The following is an 18,014-nucleotide window of genomic DNA, read 5'->3' as shown; positions in this document are numbered from 1 at the left end:
AGCAGATGTGCCCACTACCACACATTTGGACTGATTTGTGACCACTGTTTGGGAGGGATGGTTATATTGTGTATCTGGAATGAATTTTAGGTCTCTACGTCCATCCCATGGGGAATGGGAGCAGTAACAAAGGTGTTGTGTTTATATTTTTGTTGAGTGTGTGTATATATATATATATATATATATATATATGTATGTATGTATGTGTATGATAGCTTTGCCATTGTGAGACTATGCCATCATGCTATTATTAATTAATGAACCGATGTACCTAACTGTTAGTATTACGATGACTACACATTCTTGGGCTTGCTCAGATTTAAATCCACATACACTCTACCATAACAGCAACCTTGGAAATTCTCTGCGTGTCACGCTGTGTGAGCACACTTTGAAAACTCTTCAAATATGTGATGAATACCTGATGTTAAAGTATGTGTTGTATTCATCTCAGTTGGAGGCTGTTCGGTGCCCTGAGCTTTAAAGTGTTGATGGACGTGTATCACATGTGATTCACAGCGCAAGCTTTGCTTTGGATTACTGTCTTCACTGTGTTTCCCTCACAGTTGCACTATAATCTGTTTAAATCCAAATCCAACCCCTATGGAGGCCTTTTAGTGTGATTCGGGACCATGCCTGAAGTTTGAGTTCTGCAGCGCTATAGGAATTTAATATTTATAGTCATGCCTTTGGATTAATGATTTTGTTTGTCCAAAGCTGAAGCACCATTTTCTGTTAAACGCTGTTGTTTACCTCTTTAGGTCACAGCAAATGAGCAATTTGACTTCTTTCCCCTTTCTACTTGCACTCTGGTCAGAGGCTAATGTCCAATTTACTGTAGCTTGCTGGCAGATACAAACAGCCTTGAACAGTTCTAACCCACAAAACAAATACCCTTGGTTTCATATTCTCTAACGGATGCAGCACCTGTTGTTTTCCAAATCGATACCAGTGCTATTGTAACAGACATATTTTGAAAATAGGCCCAAACAAGCAGGGACCACAGCAAAATGCATGGATGAGAAACAGAATGAAAACATTTAGGCAAGAGGAGCTCCTTTATCTTTAAGTTTTAATTGTGGTAGGTAAAAGGAGAGCTGGCTGCTGATAAATCTGTGACTGTGCCCTCTGTGATGATTAATCAGCTGCTCCCCATTTCTTTCCTTATGTAGATTAAAATGGCAACAACGCAGAATTTCAGCAGCAGCATGCCTGTCACTGACTTTTCTATTTCTGCCAGCTGATAAATCTATGCGAGACAGGGCGCTTTCTTTTGTGAGCTACTGGCTCATTTAGTATAGCTTTATACATTTTCCAGAGTGCTGTGCTGTCACCGTGCTTGTGTTTATGTGCATCCTTTCAGTGTCAGAGGAAGGGATAATACGTCTGTGGGAAATGTCTAGAGACCATCTGTGTTACCATGGCTGAGAGCTTCACCTGTGCGGGCCGCTTTGTTTGGCATCTCTCTGAATTTTTGGTTCAAATTTAATGATGGGAAATGTCCTGCAGTTGATTTTTTGCCCCCCCCCCCCCTTTTTCTTGCTGTAGCCTCCCTTTCTTTTCCCTCTCTTTCAAAAATAATCTTTCTTTTAACTCATGTGGATCCACTTTATTGCCTTGCTATTTCACCATTCACATAAATAAGCCTTACCTTGTCAAGCAGTAAAACTATAAACATTTTTATTCAGCTGAAGCTTGCACGTATTTGCCAGATGCGGGGCAGAGGTCTGGTTATAATTCTTTAATCAGTGACTTGATGACTATCTGTACTCTGTGTTGAATCCTTATCATCTCCATTCTTATTAGTTAACAAGAGGCAAATAAGGGTGATAAATAATAAGTAGATGATGCTGAGCATCTGTTCATTAAGAGCCAAATGGGGAAGCTGAGTCATGGCAACAGGGAGTCTTCATTTGTATGTGTGTGCATGTTCTCACACTGTGTGAGGGGGAGAAGCAACAGATTCATAATGTTGAAGCTTTACCTTGGCTTGTCATACTCAGTCTCAGCAAACATGCAAGGCCTAAATCCAGCATAATAAGTTCAGGATAGACTCTGTTGTGTTGCTTTGCATGAAGCCATCTGGATGAAGGGCAGGAGCAGGGGAGTGTTCACTGTCAAACACTTTGCGATCAAATTTTTTATTTTTTTGCCTGACTTTCACTTTGATTTTGTGGAAAATCTGTGTGTGTTGTTCTGTTGCTGAAGTATGTGAATATGTTGGAACAAGCGCAGCAGCTGTTGACAGCCTGTGTAATTGTTTGTCTTGAGTTCAGACTTTGTCCTGGTCGTGAAATGAACAAGCCAATAAAAGCCTTATGGTTATAGAGAGCTGATAGGGCCTTTGCTGCTCCTGCTGCTGGGTCAAGGATAATAGCATTGCTAATTATCAGGAAGTACAGAGATCACTCAAGATGAAATCATCTTCATGAATCTGTTACCTTTTAAAGTCAATACTGTGCTTACACCCAGTTTGTACAAACTACATAGTCATTATACATTAGAAACAACAAAGTTTCCATATATATTTGATAATATTCAGGTGATGTGATTCTATACTGATCATTTATTGTTGATACCTACAATTTTTAAAACTTTTGAAATGTGAAAAACAGATTTCCATCACAGGGGGTATTTTCTTGTCAGTGGACTTGTGCTAAGCCAAATTTGGGTCAGTACTGTATATCGGCAAGAAGAAATACAGTCGGAAAACTGTCAACGAAATGGTAATAAATTTGAAATCCTGTGAGTTTTTGACTCTCGTTTAGTCAAGAATTTCAAAAAAGAACAGGTTTAAGGTATATTTGGATTTCCATTTTATGCTTTTTCATAAATCACCTGTGACATTATGAGAGAAAGGACATTATTGTTTTTGTTTTCACGTTTATCACTTTTGTCCCTTGCTCAGATGTTAAATAAGAGTTTAAATTTAGCCATTTACTGGTGTTATAATTAGATACTTTGATTCATCTTTGTAGTTTTCCCTCTGTACACCACAACAGTCGAACCACAATCAAACAATTGAGACGTGATTGAAATGCAAAGTTTCGGTTTTAGTTCAAGGGGTTTAACAAAAGCATTGGATAATAAATAAAGCAGATAAATATCTGAAGTTCATTCCAAAGTGTTGAACTTTTTGTTTTGTTTCACTGAAACACTCATTATATGATCCAAAGAGATTTTGATGCAAGCAAAGGAGGTCATCGTCAGGCTGAAAACCAAAATAGATCTATCGAAGAAAAAGCAACAACTTTAAAGGTGGCCAACTCAACGTTCTGGTACTGTGTATGTTCTTAAAAATGAAAAATTCACTGGCCGGCTCAGCAACACCAAAAGGCCAGACCAGAGAAGATAAGTCAAGTTGATGATAGCAGAATTCTTTCTTTGGTTAGGGAAAGCCCTTTCACAGCATTCAGCCAAGTCAAGAACTCTCTAAAGATTGTAGGTGTCCAAACTACTGGTTATACTCAAAAACAGGAAGGACATTCTTCCTAATACATTCTATCACTAACAGATGATTATAGTAAGAGGAAAAAGTATGAAGAAGGAAAGGAACAGCTCACAATCTGAAGCATGCTACATCATTTCTCAATGCTGCAGAACTGCAAAAATGGAGTTAGATGGAGCTTCACAAGGTGATGGATAGTCACCTGAAGTATACTGCAAAAGCAACACAAGAGAGTACATGGAAGGGAAACGAGGTCAGTTGGTGACCCTGTGTGTAGAAGCAGAGCAGAGCAGAGAAAAGGCCCGGACATGACACAGGAGTTCAGAGCTTTGTCTTTCATCAGTTGATGGCATTGTTTTGCAATCTGCAACTAAGGAAATCAAAGGAATTGAAAAGCTTGGCAGAAAGCAATTCCAATTGATTGGACATTTTAACCTGAATCTTAGATCTGAATTGGGACAGTTCCAATGCCCTAGTCAGTAATGTGCTGTTGAATAATTTAGGCAGAGTTTTCATTGAGCAGCTTCCATGAAACTGTGAACTGACCTGAAAATGACCCATCATCTTGATTTCCTCACTCCTGTGTACATATTTGATCACATCTGAGCAGGGATTACTTTGACTGGATTGAATCAGCTGCTGCCTTTTGGCATTAAGTTGCACTCCGTAATGCTTAACTGTAGCCTGCGCTCCATCAGCTCAGCTCATCTCTGTCCTTGAGTGCTGAGTCTCCTGGCTGCTTCAGCCAAATGTCTTCATTGATGTGCTCTAAATAAAACACTTAGATGTCACTTTGCACGTGACTCGCAAAAGATTTATTTGACATTTATGACATTTACTTTCAGAAAACGATATAAGGCCGGGGAGCTTTCTGGCTGCAGAGGCCGCTCTGCCCATTTGTGTAATGATATGGGATGAATTCCAGTTATTGGAAAGCTGTATAAAAATCTGAATGCTCCTTTCCTCGTGTCTGTAAAATTATGACAGAAGTGGCAGCTCTGGTGTAGACTTTTTAGTTTGGAAATCTGTCACAGATGGCTGTCTTCTTGTGTGCAGCCAAGCAAGTAATGTGATTGTGACAATTGTGTCTCTTTTGCCTACAGATTGAACATGCTGCAGGTTGTATGAGTGACAGATATGGGGTCGGCAAGATCTTATTTGCAGACTTTCACTGTGGCGGTGGTTATTTGCCAATTTCGTAAGTTTTTTTTCAAATATCATTTTGCATTCCAGTGTACTTTCTCCATTTGCTCACTGTTATCCTTTGCTTTGTGAACTAACTGAAGCATATTCTCTGATTTTGCTTACAACAAACCCAACAGTAACCACTGAAGGTTTGACCTCTGAGGTGCAGGCAAAGGCTGGAAGCTCCGTGGAGCTGGAGTGCAGACTTCCGTCATCAGACCCAGCAGTTGTGTCCTCTGCATCCCAGCACGTGGTTGAATGGATTCGACAGGGATTTGACATTCCTGTTCTGATTAAATTTGGATCTTATGCACCTCGGGTACATCCACAGTATGAGGGTAAGCATCTGTTACTACATGCATACACTGTTTGCCATAGTTGATGCCATTGTCTCAAGTAGCTTATCTTCATACTGTACATACATGCTACTGATGTAAAGTATAATTATTGTATTTTTATTTTAGGATTTACTCTAGATATTGTATTGTAAGAATATTAGCTTAGCTGAATTAGCTTAAGAAGCTATTGGACAGACTGTAAGTGAATCACGTGGAGAAAGTTTGTTTCTCCTGTTAATGATGGCTACTAAATTTGATGATCCCCTGCATGTTGGCACTGCTCTTATTTTTTTTTTTACAGGTGTTATAGTTGTTTCTGTATGTGAATATGCTTTAGTAAGGAACTTCAAACAGTGAAGGATTCTTATTTGTTGCCATTGTCAGTACAAAAGACACTCAGTGAATTTAAGTTGAAAATATTAGAATGATGGCTGAATATGACATGGTTTGGTCCAAGTTTCTTTTAACTGAAAGAATGTAACCAATATCAGGTTCTCAGAATACACTCAGTACCACACCTTGATGTCCTTTTCAGACCAATGTTATATTTGGAGCTAAAGGAGGTGAAACATTGCATCATCGCCTATTGTGCGCACTCTGCACACAGCACAGAGAACAAAGAGTCTACAGGGGGAAAGAGCCTCTATAGTCCAAGGATACCTTTGTGTGGCTCCTGTTATCCTTTAAAGTCGCAAACAATGGAACAAATGTGGAGAAAAAGAAGGCATGTCTGGGTTAGTCAGATCTTTCTTTTGTCAGGGGCATTTTTTTTCTTTTCTGCTGTGTTGCCTGAAGAAAAGTTCAACCTATGGACCTCTTCGGTGTTTTTGAATTTCTGCTTGAGAACAATGTCGTCATAGAAAGAAGAATGCCAAAGGAGGCATGATGATCCCACTTCAAAGAGTAAAATTAATTTAAACAGTTCAGCTGGTAGCACAAAGCAGACAGCTAACTAACACTGAGTTGTTACCTTGTCATTTATTTTCAGTGATGAGAATACCGATAGGGGGTAGATAGCAGCAATCAACATTTCATTTGTATAATTACTGCTATAGCAGTCCTCTTCTGCAATATTCTTCAAAACCCTTCTTACCCGCTGTTGCATCAGTCTCTATAAACTCATTCGATGTGACTAAAAACTGTTCATACCCACACAAATCATTTTAAAATTCTGGCAGAGCTTCCAAAGACACCAGATATATCAGATTTTTTTTCTGAGGAAATGTGTATTAAAGATGAGGAACAAAAAATGTAGACTGTTTTGATCCGGTGCAGTTTCAAATATTGCACTGACTTTAAAGGTGCATACGAGGAACTAAAAGAAGAAGTGGAATCAGAACTAAATGAAGTATGCGAAAATATAGATCACTATCACTGAAACTTAATTACCGATCATTTTACGTTTCTTTTTGTGTCATTTTCAATATGTGATATTCAATTCAATTTCAATTCAATTTAATTCAATTTTATTTATATAGCACCAAATCACAACAACATTCGCCTCAAGGTGCTTTATATTGTACAGTACATTGTACAATAATAGATACAGAGAAAAACCCAACAATCATATGACCCCCTATGAGCAAGCACTTTGGCGACAGTGGGAAGGAAAAACTCCCTTTTAACAGGAAGAAACCTCCGGCAGAACCAGGCTCAGGGAGGGGCGGGGCCATCTGCTGCGACCGGTTGGGGTGAGAGAAGGAAGACAGGATAAAGACATGCTGTGGAAGAGAGACAGAGGTTAATAACAGATATGATTCAATGCAGAGAGGTCTATTAACACATAGTGAATGAGAAAGGTGACTGGAAAGGAAAAACTCAATGCATCATGGGAGTCCCCCAGCAGCCTATGCCTATTGCAGCATAACTAAGGGAGGATTCAGGGTCACCTGGTCCAGCCCTAACTATATGCTTTAGCAAAAAGGAAAGTTTTAAGCCTAATCTTGAAAGTAGAGATAGTGTCTGTCTCCCGAATCCAAACTGGAAGCTGGTTCCACAGAAGAGGGGCCTGAAAACTGAAGGCTCTCCCTCCCATTCTACTTTTAAATACTCTAGGAACAACAAGTAGGCCTGCAGAGCGAGAGCGAAGTGCTCTAATAGGGTGATATGGTACTACAAGGTCATTACGATGAGATGGGGCCTGATTATTTAAGACCTTGTATGTGAGGAGCAGGATTTTGAATTCAATTCTGGATTTAACAGGAAGCCAATGAAGGGAAGCCAAAACAGGAGAAATATGCTCTCTCTTTCTAGTCCCTGTCAGGACTCTTGCTGCAGCATTTTGGATTAACTGAAGGCTTTTTCGGGAGTTTCTAGGACATCCTGATAATAATGAATTACAGTAGTCCAGCCTGGTTGTCACAAAATTATAGATGTTAAAATGCATTTACAATTCCTGCTCCCTAAGGACTTTTCATTTATGTCAGTCTGTCAGTTTAGATTTCTTGCTTGAGCTCAGGGCAGTTAAAGAAATCAATGGATTAAAACGGGGCTGTCTGTTAGTCACAAACACAACAGTGCTATTGGATACAGGTAATTGCTGATTCCTAAATGATTATTGCCTACAAATCCCATAAAAGATTAAAAACAACAATTTGTTGCCGAACTCACTAAATCAATACTTTTAGAAAAGTTGCTGGACACTGTAGTACCTTGCCAGGGGTAAATGGTGATTTGTTGAGAACTATTTTCACCTGTGGATTACACATTGTGTGCTGTGTTTGCACTTACAGCACCAGGGATGCTGTAATGCATTAAGAATTTACTCAAAATAAAATGCAGGGCTTGTGATCAGAACAAAAGGCCACCCAGTGCAATGCAAATACACGGTCGGACAATGAAACTCTGAGATAAACCAGTTTTTGGCTGAATAAACAGTAACAGGCAGTTACATCAATTCATTGTTGGTGTCGGACTATTCATTTTTTAATATAGAATAATTCCAGCTTCATTTTTGAAGTCACTTTCCGTGTACAGTGTACCAATCTCTTTGGTGTCATGTCCATTGATTGCTCTAGGATACAGTAATGAGCTGCAAACACCGGCATTACGTGTTTCTTTGTCAAAGGATCAGAACCTACTTTCAGCTGAGTTAAGGCCTTTGTCATGCGAGCTGGATGCCACTCCCTTGCCCAACCCGGGCAGGAAATATGACACAGACATTTACATAGTAATAAAGTCGGGGCAAACGTTAGCTGATGAATTATCGTAAGTGGGAGTGGGGCAGACTTTAATTCCAGCCCCGGCTCATAAAAAGCAGTAGCCTTTTGTCACTTACTCTCAAGACAATCCGTCAACGTGCAGCTCATTACACTGCATGTTAGTTTTCAGACGAAGGCTTCTAGTAAAAAGCCCAATAAAAATATGCCTGCCCTTCAACCCATAAATTACACTATTTGTACTCAACTCGACTCAACTACAAAGCTCTCTTCAAGGAAAAGCAGCAGCTTTAATAGACGGGTTTGCTAATCACATGCCTCTCAGGTGACAAACAAAAAGCTGCAGTTTTATACAGGTTTGAAAAAGATGCTTTGTCCCATCTGAGGCAAAGCTTTCTCACAGGTACCAGCCGGTGTGGGAGTAACAGGTGCAGCATGGGAAACCAACGCTTTAGAGATGGAACGACTGGTGTGTATTTCACCCCCTCGGGCCATGAATGTTCTCGGGTGTCTCAATAGTTTGGCTTCAGGACTCAGTCTCCAACTGTTGTTTAGCTGTTGTGATTCTAATGGAAGTTATCCAAGTGATTCACTCTGCTGAGGCTCATTTTTTTTCGTTCCATCATTCCTCCCTTTTCATCACCTTAAACTGATTAAACTTCTCTACATGTAGTCCACCTCTCCCATCAACATTCCTTGTCTTTTGGCCGTGTTTGTAGCTTTGCAAAGTGTGAGTTACTTTAGATTTTCATCTGATTGCTCCCCTGAGAGGGTTAAGGGCTAAAAAGGGCTTAAATAAATTTGTGTAATAGAGCTGTAAAGATCAAAGGATTAGCATCTTCTCTGTGGAAAGGACAGAAAGTCCCTCAACACCCATACAGCTGCTGACTATAAAAAAGTAAATACAGCTGTATAAATGCACTGTTCGCAAGCTCTTCCTATTCAAATCCCATCATAATCAGCCTGTGTGCAGGAGCAACACGTTACACACAGCTGAAATGGCTAATACTTCCTTTTTCACATGGAAAAACATTAGAGCCTTCACTGGGATTACTCATGTTCGTTACAGCAGTGAGTAGACCTCAGCCTCTGACAGGGACAGAGACCTTCAATACCAAATTTAAAACCATGACACAGAAGAGCTTAACACACAAAAAAAAACCAAAAAAACAAAAACGAGGAGTGAAACCTTATCGTTTTCTTTTCTCTAACCGAAACCCGAGTGCCTCTGCGAAGCTTGCCAAGGGCTGACGACATCTTATAGAGATGATGTGGGCTTGCTGCCCATGAGTATCACATTCTCAGGGTCATAAATGTCTGGGCTGCGCAAAATGGTATTGAATTTAAATAATTTTTCATACAAGCCCCTGTCACAGAAAACAAGACACTTTCCCCCTGAGATACGTCCCACCCAACCGAAGCCTTTCTTTAGAATTTGAAAACGTCATCTCCAAAATGTTACATATCCATTTTGGAAGAAAGAAAATCAATATCTCTGGTGCATCCTTCACTCTGAATAAAACTGGTAAAAATAAAAAGCACACTCCACAGTCCTCCAAATGTCCCTTTTGTCAGTAAAGTGCCTGTTTTTTATTGAGCTCTATTAAGGACCTCAAACCTGTGGTCTTTTCATAAGAGTAGGTGTTTTTGTTTGGAATTTTAAAGCATTTTGGTACTGTGATCCCTGCCCTGATTTTCCTTTTTTATAAAAACATAAAATGTATAAAAAAAGCTGGAAAAAGCATCTCAAATTAAATACAAATTTACGTGGTACTGTGGCTAAAATACAGTAATGATGAGGCATAAACTCTTTAAGGTTCAATGTAAAAAAATGGTCTTGAGCTGATGTGATTTTTGTAAAAGATCTTACTTCGTCTTAGTCCATCTGAAATAAAACGATGCCTTTTAATTATCTCTACTGAAGGAAAAGAGGCTCCTTTTCCCCTCATAGAGTTACTGTCTTAAGAAAGACGATGACCATCACTTTTAATAATGTATTCTAGTAGACTTTTCATTTCAGACTTAATTCCTTCATTTGTAGAGAGTTGTATTTCTTCACAGCACTGAATGGTTTCATGTTTCCCTGTCACCTGAGAATGTATTCAGGAATAATGCCTTTAGGCGGCTTCACTTGGAGACACTATATTCACTATATTCAGCCATGTTTTTGTGTGTGGAGTATGTTGAATTGAGCTGAAAGGAGGATAGCTGAATGAGTCTCAGACCTGCAAAGCTGCTCTTTGGCTAATTTATAATGTTTTTAGTGTGTGGAGCAGTGAACATGACAAGGAAAAGTATTGAGTCTTGTTGGTGCAGGCTGGTGTCTGTTTTTCCAATTTAGGTTCATCATCATTTTTTCCCGGCGAACACTGTTTCAAAGCAAGTTTTTTAGGGCAAGCTTTCAACAGTTTTTCTAAGGTACCTGTAAAGATCTGCTGCTATGCAGCCACACACTATTGGAGACTGCTGCATTTGAAAGTAGAATATGAATGCAAGCAAAAGAGGAGAACTTAAAATTCACTGCCTGCAATATAGACATCAGCATAGTCTGAGCATCAGAATCGGCAAAACAAATGAAAAATCTGTTAAAATCTCAATTATTCTATATGACTACAATTTTGCATTAAAAACAGATACACAATATCTGTTTTAAATTTGGATGATATCCTCTTTACCTCCTTATGAAACTCTGCGTTACTTCCAGCACTGCTGCTACATGTGGCTCCTGTCTGGTCCTGTTCTGACCAGTTTTACGTGTGCATTTGCAATATGTGGATCTCCTCTCCTGTGTGAAATCAGCCGACCATCAGTTTGGATTTTCCTTATTTGATTTTGCATAGATGGAAGGGGGGCAGGATTGCAGAGAGATAGTAGCACAGGTGGTAAGTAATGATTGCAAGATTCCATCATCTTCAGTGGTTGAAGCAGATCCTCATACAGTTCAGGTTGTTTGCACCTGATTTGTTCCTCAAACACTGAAGGATGTTACAGTGTATCTCTATATTTGCACAATTTGGATGATTTTCATAGTACACAATCCAGTCACTAAAGACTGCTGTTTAGTTTATGGGTCATAGGAGACCCAGCTCTCATCACCAGGGATGATCCTCAACATGCCAGTTTGACACTGAAGTTGATATTTGCTCTCTACCCAAACATCAGCATCCCAGCAGGGATGAGAGCACTGCAGCACTTTACAAGTAAACAACCTTCAATGAGATAGCGGCCAAATTTAAATCAGGTACGGTTTCTGCTTTTTATAGGCCGATTAGCAGATCCTTTTGATCCCACCTCGTATTTAACAGTTTATGGGTATAAATTATTCCACGAGATAGCCACTTATTATTTAACAATATAGTATCATAAATTATTCTGACTGATTAACGCCCTATATTTAATAGTTGGTGTTATTTTTGATGGGCAGGAGTGAGTTTGGCTGAAGGACAAAAATGGAAATGCTGTTGTTATATTTACATCAACAATGCAAAGCCAGACTGCCTTCATTTTACTACACTCCTGATTTGTTGGCACACTTTACCTTTCGTTAAAACTTGATTCTCATGCATGCACACATTTTCAGACAGTGCCTCTCAGCACAAATAATCTATGTCTGACGGTCTGAGTCGTGCACACTGTCTAAAGTCTAAATTTCCTCTGTCTCTGCCTCTGTGTTGTATTGTTTCTGTGGCCTCACACTTAATTTACCTTGCATTCAAATCCTTTGCTATCACGCATTTTTCAAACAGCAGCAGTGATGGCAGTAGGCCATGCTCTTGTTTCCCCTCCACCCCTCTCTTCACTTTTATCTCATCACTCCCAGTCATGTTTCCTCAACATCCCTGCAGCACCACAACCCTTCCTCTAAGGTGCAATAGTGACCCATATCAAACTGATCTCGTAAACAGGCAAGCAGTAGAAAAGGTGCCAGAGGTCAAAGGGTGGGATTTTAAAAAGTGTTATTAATCCCCTGAGTGTATGCTCATGTGTACTTTACTCTACCTTAACCCCCACCTCACTTTTCCCCTGTGGATTTTGTCCCCTTTGGCGGCTTGGAAAAGTAAATACACTGTGTTATCAGTGTCAGCATACCTAACTCCAACTTCCTGGTTCTTTTTGACTGTCAGGGCTTTCCCTCCCTGTTATAGTAAACAGAAATCAGAGCCTCTGTTAATAATTACCATCACAGCACAGGGATCCCAGTGGGTCTCAGGCTTCCACAGGGCAGTCTGCTTTCTGTTTACATGTCTTCATTTTGAGATGGTGCAGTGAGAGGCTGTGTGTTCTAACACAGTGCGTTCATTGACAGTTTCTCTTCGGCCATGCTTTCCCATGCTATTGGGTCACCGGACAATTGCGTGTCTGTTAAAGTGTGAAAAACTAGATGGACATGGAAAGATGTGGGCTGCAGACTGGAAAAGATAAAGGCTTGATGTTGCAAGCTACACTGGCTCCAGGGAGCCGTCACCTGGCAACAGGGAGATCAGATTTCTAAGTTTGTGCGTGCATGTGTGCTGCAGTTTGCGTGTTTGCTTGTGCATATGTTGCTGTGTGGTCGTTTTAAGGCACCATTTGAGGACACTATTCATTTCCTGTGTGACAAAGCATCACAGGCCAACAGATGCACACACCTGAGACCTGACAAGTGAAGTCACAATTGTCTGCGCTATTCCTCTGTCACGTTCCATGCACCTACCCTCTCACTTTTTTCCTGCACTCTGTTTCCGCAGGGCGAGTATCTCTGGTACGAATCACCACCCTCAGGCTGGAGGGCCTGCTGCTCGCTGACCAGGGCTTGTATGAGTGTCGAATCCTCTCACTGGATAAGCCAACAGATGAGCTGCAAAATGGCACCTGGACTGTACTTTCTGTTACTGGTGAGGTTAATGGAACAGCTTGTGTGTGTCATTATGGCTGCTCTCAAAGAAGAATTTAGTTGGCTTTTTTACAGTAAGCCAGAGATCAAAATGTAAACAAACGACAGGATTGAACCCGGTTCGAACAATAATTTCCATCTGAGCCCCCTGGACCAGTTTGTCACTCAAACCACTGAAAATGAGAAACGCTAACTTTTACTGCAGCACAGGAAAGCCTGCCTGAGGCCTTGGTACTATTTTGTTACTAGCTGAAATGTTGCTCTTATGTCTTGTTTGCAATTTATTTGATGAGGTTGATTTATTGCTATCATTACAACAGAAGCACACATCCAGCTTAGAAGTTATATTTTGGTCATGTTATACCAACAACTTTAGATTCTTTAGCAGCTCAATGGTGCATTTACCACATATACTGTATATAAAAGATGGACATAACGTCAGCCACTCAGCCATCCATTTGTTGTTTTATGTCTGTTTCTTCAACTGTAGTCTTTTTTGTTCCTCCTTGTTTAGTGAGGGTTTGATTTGACTAAAAAGACAAAAGGACACTGCTGATGCATATATTTGACTTAATAATCCTGGTCTAAATCCTGCCCTTTTTGTCATTTATTTTACTTTAAATAGGACCTTAATTCACAAAATTACCATGTTCTATTAAATAAAAGAACATGTCTTTAAATTTGTTTTATCCTGTCTTATGTTTGCAGCCAGTGGAGTTGCCCCTTTCTGAGATTTCAAGGAATGCAGTTTTTAGGCACATTTTCTTTATGGCTTTACTTTTAAGACCCCTTTTTATATCATTCACATGCATTTATTTATATATTATACAAATCAAGAAACAAAATGTAACATGAGCTATATGCCTCTATTATAGGCTCAGTTGTGATGTTAGCAAATAACCACGCTGTTAAAACGTAAAACAAAGTAGTCAGTCCTGAAGTGCTGCTAGCAACATTGACCACACCACAGTTATTAGAGGAAATTAAAAAAGATAAATTGGTAAGAAAAACTCTTTTTAGGCAAGTGAAGTAAAAAGGAATGCTTGAGTGTAGAAAAAAATTACTAAAAGAAGCAATATTATGTACTAACAATGCTAAAATAAAAATACTAATCTAATTGAGGCCTGTAGAGTCTGAGTTTAACCTCTTGGGTTTTTTGTAATTTCTCTGAGCAATACACGATCTGACCTTTGGGTTAATTAGCTAGAATAGTCACTCCTGGGAACATTGTGGCATTTTGTCTACACACAAGTGAGGGTAGACTTTCTTTTTCACATGACTAAATGCCTGTTTTAAACTGAAAATATTTTGAGTGCTTCAAGCATAAAAATGGAAATGACTAGAAATGGAACCAAAAATGAGCATGCAGATAGATGTGTGTCATACAGCTTTTTTTAATCTACATTCAATTTTAAACCAATTACCAGGCAACAGCTAACCCCTCATGCTAGCAACAAATGAAACTATAATGCACTAATGCAGACTGCTCACTCTGCATTCCTGTAGCTTGGGATGAGGCAGTATTACATTCAGCGATGGGAGAAGGCGGAAGGAAAGGTGGTGCAGTCAGAATGGAAAGCAAGACCTGGGGTGTGGTTGAATAATCAAATTTGCTTGGGAAGGTTCCCAACTAAGCCAAGTAAGCTGGGACTATCTGCACGGCAACCATGATAAGAGCTTTTTTGCGTTCTCCACATACTAAGGAAAGGTGCTTCAGTGCTTCCTTTATTGCCACTTTTAGCCCAGGACCCACACGACCATCCTCAAGGAAAAGAGAAAAAGGTCATTCTATCCCAGAGTTCTGACCAGTTATGAAAACTAAAGTGCTAAAGTGTGCAGATCATGTAAATGTTAATTATCAACATGTTTTCCATTTACAAAACTTGCTGATATGTTTTGAATTTTAAAGTAAAGATTATGAGTTATTTAGTTGTTAAATTGTATTGGTTTCCAAAGGAAGAAACATAGAAAACATGACTTAATTCCTTTATTTTTAAGGCTACATTCTATATAATATATATTAATATAAAGAAGTTTATATCATTCAAATGTGATCTTTTAGCTTACAGTCTACCGTATGAACTTCCACACATCAGGTAACTGCTGTATATACTACATAAAAAAATCACCTCTTAAACTGAAAGAAAACAAACATGATGTTAAAAGAAGTTTTTTTTAAAGTGTCTAAACTTTTTTAACAGATCAGGTAATTTGGATAACTTCGGACTTCTTTTACCTGGATTTTGGAAAGAATAGTCATTGACTAGAGTTAGCGTCATACTTCTTGATAGGTGTAAATAATAAATCGTAATATGAAATATGCATCATTATTTTTGCCCTTTGAAGTTTATCTATATTTTCGAAAACCTTTGCTATGATTCCACACACAAACATACAGAACAAAGTAGGAGTGCGCCTCAGATCAAAGCGGCAGAGACAGTTTCACCGAGCTGGTCTGTGTGAGCATCAGGATAGAGGTGAGAATAGTAATAGATGATGACTGTGTACTTGAGGGCTTGGATGTTACTTTGCTGGCATCCCCTGCAAGTATGGGCTTTACCTATTGTTTGCACTCCCCTTCAATAATAATCTGTGCGACTGTCACGGGTTTGAATTGGAGAGATAAAAGAACATGCTTCTTTTTCTGTTTTATTAGTCAATAATATACTAAAGCTTATTTTCGGAGAGTAAAGAAAAAAAAACCTTAAATATTCTTCATATACAGCTACAGTAAGGATATAAGTTATGGTGGCTTTTTAACTCTGAAGTGTTTGCAGACAAAAAAGGAAGACCTGATTGTCCTTTGATAAGATCTGAGATTTAAAGTGTCAGAAAGATGTTCTAAAGGCACATTTAAAAGGCTGCATTTGCAACTGACATTTTCAGTTAGGTATGTGAAATAATAATGTGTCTTTCAGGCTGCTGCTGTAACAAAGCAGGCTGTACTGCTGTCATGTTGTATATAAATGTATTGTCTGCTAATCCAGTTTTTCCTCTTTTGTATTTTTTCCCTTAATACTTCTGCTTTGAAGACAGAGCTTTCTTGCTTTTTACAGAAGGGTAAACAGCTCGAACAGCTTTAATGCTCCTTACCATTGACTCACCAAGTCTGTTGAAATGTACTGGGTGGATGAAACGCCATTCTTCCAAATGAATTTCCCACATTTGGTGTTTTGATAGTGATGTTGGAGATTGCTGTTTAACACATCGGTCCAAGATTTCCCACAGGTGTTCAGTTGTTGGAGCATGACATGTGATTCACATCATTTCAAAACTTATCAAACCAATCAGTGGCACCTTTATCCCTATGGAGACCATATCCATCAGTAAAGAAATTTTTCATCATATGAAAAAGTTGAAAATCTTTATATTAATTTGTTACACTTCCCACTCAGGGGACACAAACTATACCATCAGAATGTATGAACATGTATATTTGTTTATGGATGGTGTGAATAAGTATTCAATCGGAATTTGTTTTTCCATAAATGGTGGAATCTGTTTTTAAGTTTTTTAAATTTAGATGGTTTATGAGCATCTTTTTAAAGCTGTTTTTATATCCATAGCCCCACCCACCTTCACTGAACCCCCACCTCCTGTCCTCGAGGCTTTGGTTGGAAGTCACATTTCTCTTTCCTGCATGGCTAATGGCAACCCTACTCCAGCCATCACTTGGTTTAAAGACGGCATTGCCATTCAAAAAAATATTTCTGAGGTATGTATTTTTGAAGGGGTTTTAAACCTGCAGTACAAGTATAGAGCTATAGTTGTTACATGCATGGGGTGAAATAAATAAACGATATTTTCCTCGAAAATAATATATAGTAGTACTCTCTCTTTTTTTTTTCAACCCTCAGCAGTTGGCTGCACCTTTCTGAGCCTGGTTCTACTGGAGGTTTCTTCCTTTTTAAAAGGGAGTTTTTAAAAGGGAGCCATCTGATTATTGGGATTTTCTCTATATTATTGTAGGGTCTTTACCTTACTATATAAAGTGACTTGAGTTGATTGTTGTTGTGATAAATAAAAGTGCATTGAACTGTATAGTGTTCATGCACTGCAATACATACAAAGTTTGGGTAACACTGAGCAAATGTATCCAAGATGCTTTAAAATCAGCCTCAGTTCAAATGCCCATCCATCCATCCATCCAAGTTGACACAGCAGTGTTGATGCAAAGTGGCACACGAATAGGTTCTAGAAAAGTCCTTGGAAGGAAAACAAAGGTGCTTTGGACACAAGCACCAAATCTGTTATTACTCCTACCTGTTGAAATATTGTGGCACAGGAAACATTGTGTGGATACATGTGAAGTATGCACGTAGGAAGTGAAGATTCTACTATATTACTATTCTACTATCAGCTGGATGCAAATGTCATACAGTACTAAATACTGACATTATACTGTAGGATGCCAATGCTTTTGCACAGGCTACAATTGCTGCTACCTATTGTACTTTCTGTGTTTACCTGCCTGCTGCATTCAGCCACCTCTCCGTTTTTTTACTATGTCATATTTATCAGGATGGAGTTTTATCTCTGCGAGCAGTGAGTATACATTCAGCAGGACAGTACACTTGCCACGCCTCCAACTCTGAGGGGAACGTGACTTGCGTGACAAAAGTGAAGATCAAAGGTCAGTTGTTGCCTAACAGTCTGTCTGTCTGTCTGTCTGTCTTTCTGCCTGCCAATTCCTTTAGTTTCTGTGATGTCTGTGTGCCCAACTGGCTTGAAGCCACCATAATTTACATTTCTGTTTCTTGCCCTTGCATCATGCAACAGAGCGGTAAAAGAAGTTCAAACTGAACTTGACTGGTATTTAGCCACGCAGTGACTAAATAAGAGTCAATATCATGATGTGAGACAAGATATCATCTGGGACTTGCCGATGTTGCTTTATCGTGATAAAGCTTTGTGTTTTGCTCAGTGTGAAGGCTTCATTTTAGAGAAGTTGATGTAACTTAGTGAAAAGTTTATTGTCTGTGGTCATGAATATATATATATATGAATAAAAT

General features: G+C 39.2%; 1 protein-coding gene across 1 annotated transcript in view; it reads left to right on the top strand.

Annotated features, from left to right (window-relative positions):
* igsf9a (immunoglobulin superfamily, member 9a) overlaps positions 1-18,014 on the top strand; it is a 65,586-nt gene that overhangs the window by 8,114 nt on the left and 39,458 nt on the right. The window contains exons 2-6 of the mRNA XM_040000209.1: positions 4,552-4,646; positions 4,771-4,971; positions 12,857-13,003; positions 16,569-16,717; positions 17,524-17,635. Of these exons, the coding sequence (XP_039856143.1) occupies positions 4,586-4,646; positions 4,771-4,971; positions 12,857-13,003; positions 16,569-16,717; positions 17,524-17,635 (670 nt within the window). The 5' untranslated portion in view covers positions 4,552-4,585. The remainder of the gene's footprint in view (positions 1-4,551; positions 4,647-4,770; positions 4,972-12,856; positions 13,004-16,568; positions 16,718-17,523; positions 17,636-18,014) is intronic.

This window comes from Simochromis diagramma, unplaced genomic scaffold (genome assembly GCF_900408965.1).
Source record: "Simochromis diagramma unplaced genomic scaffold, fSimDia1.1 OVJJ01000596.1, whole genome shotgun sequence".
NCBI lineage: Eukaryota > Metazoa > Chordata > Actinopteri > Cichliformes > Cichlidae > Simochromis > Simochromis diagramma.
This window is presented reverse-complemented; position numbering and strand designations above follow the sequence as displayed.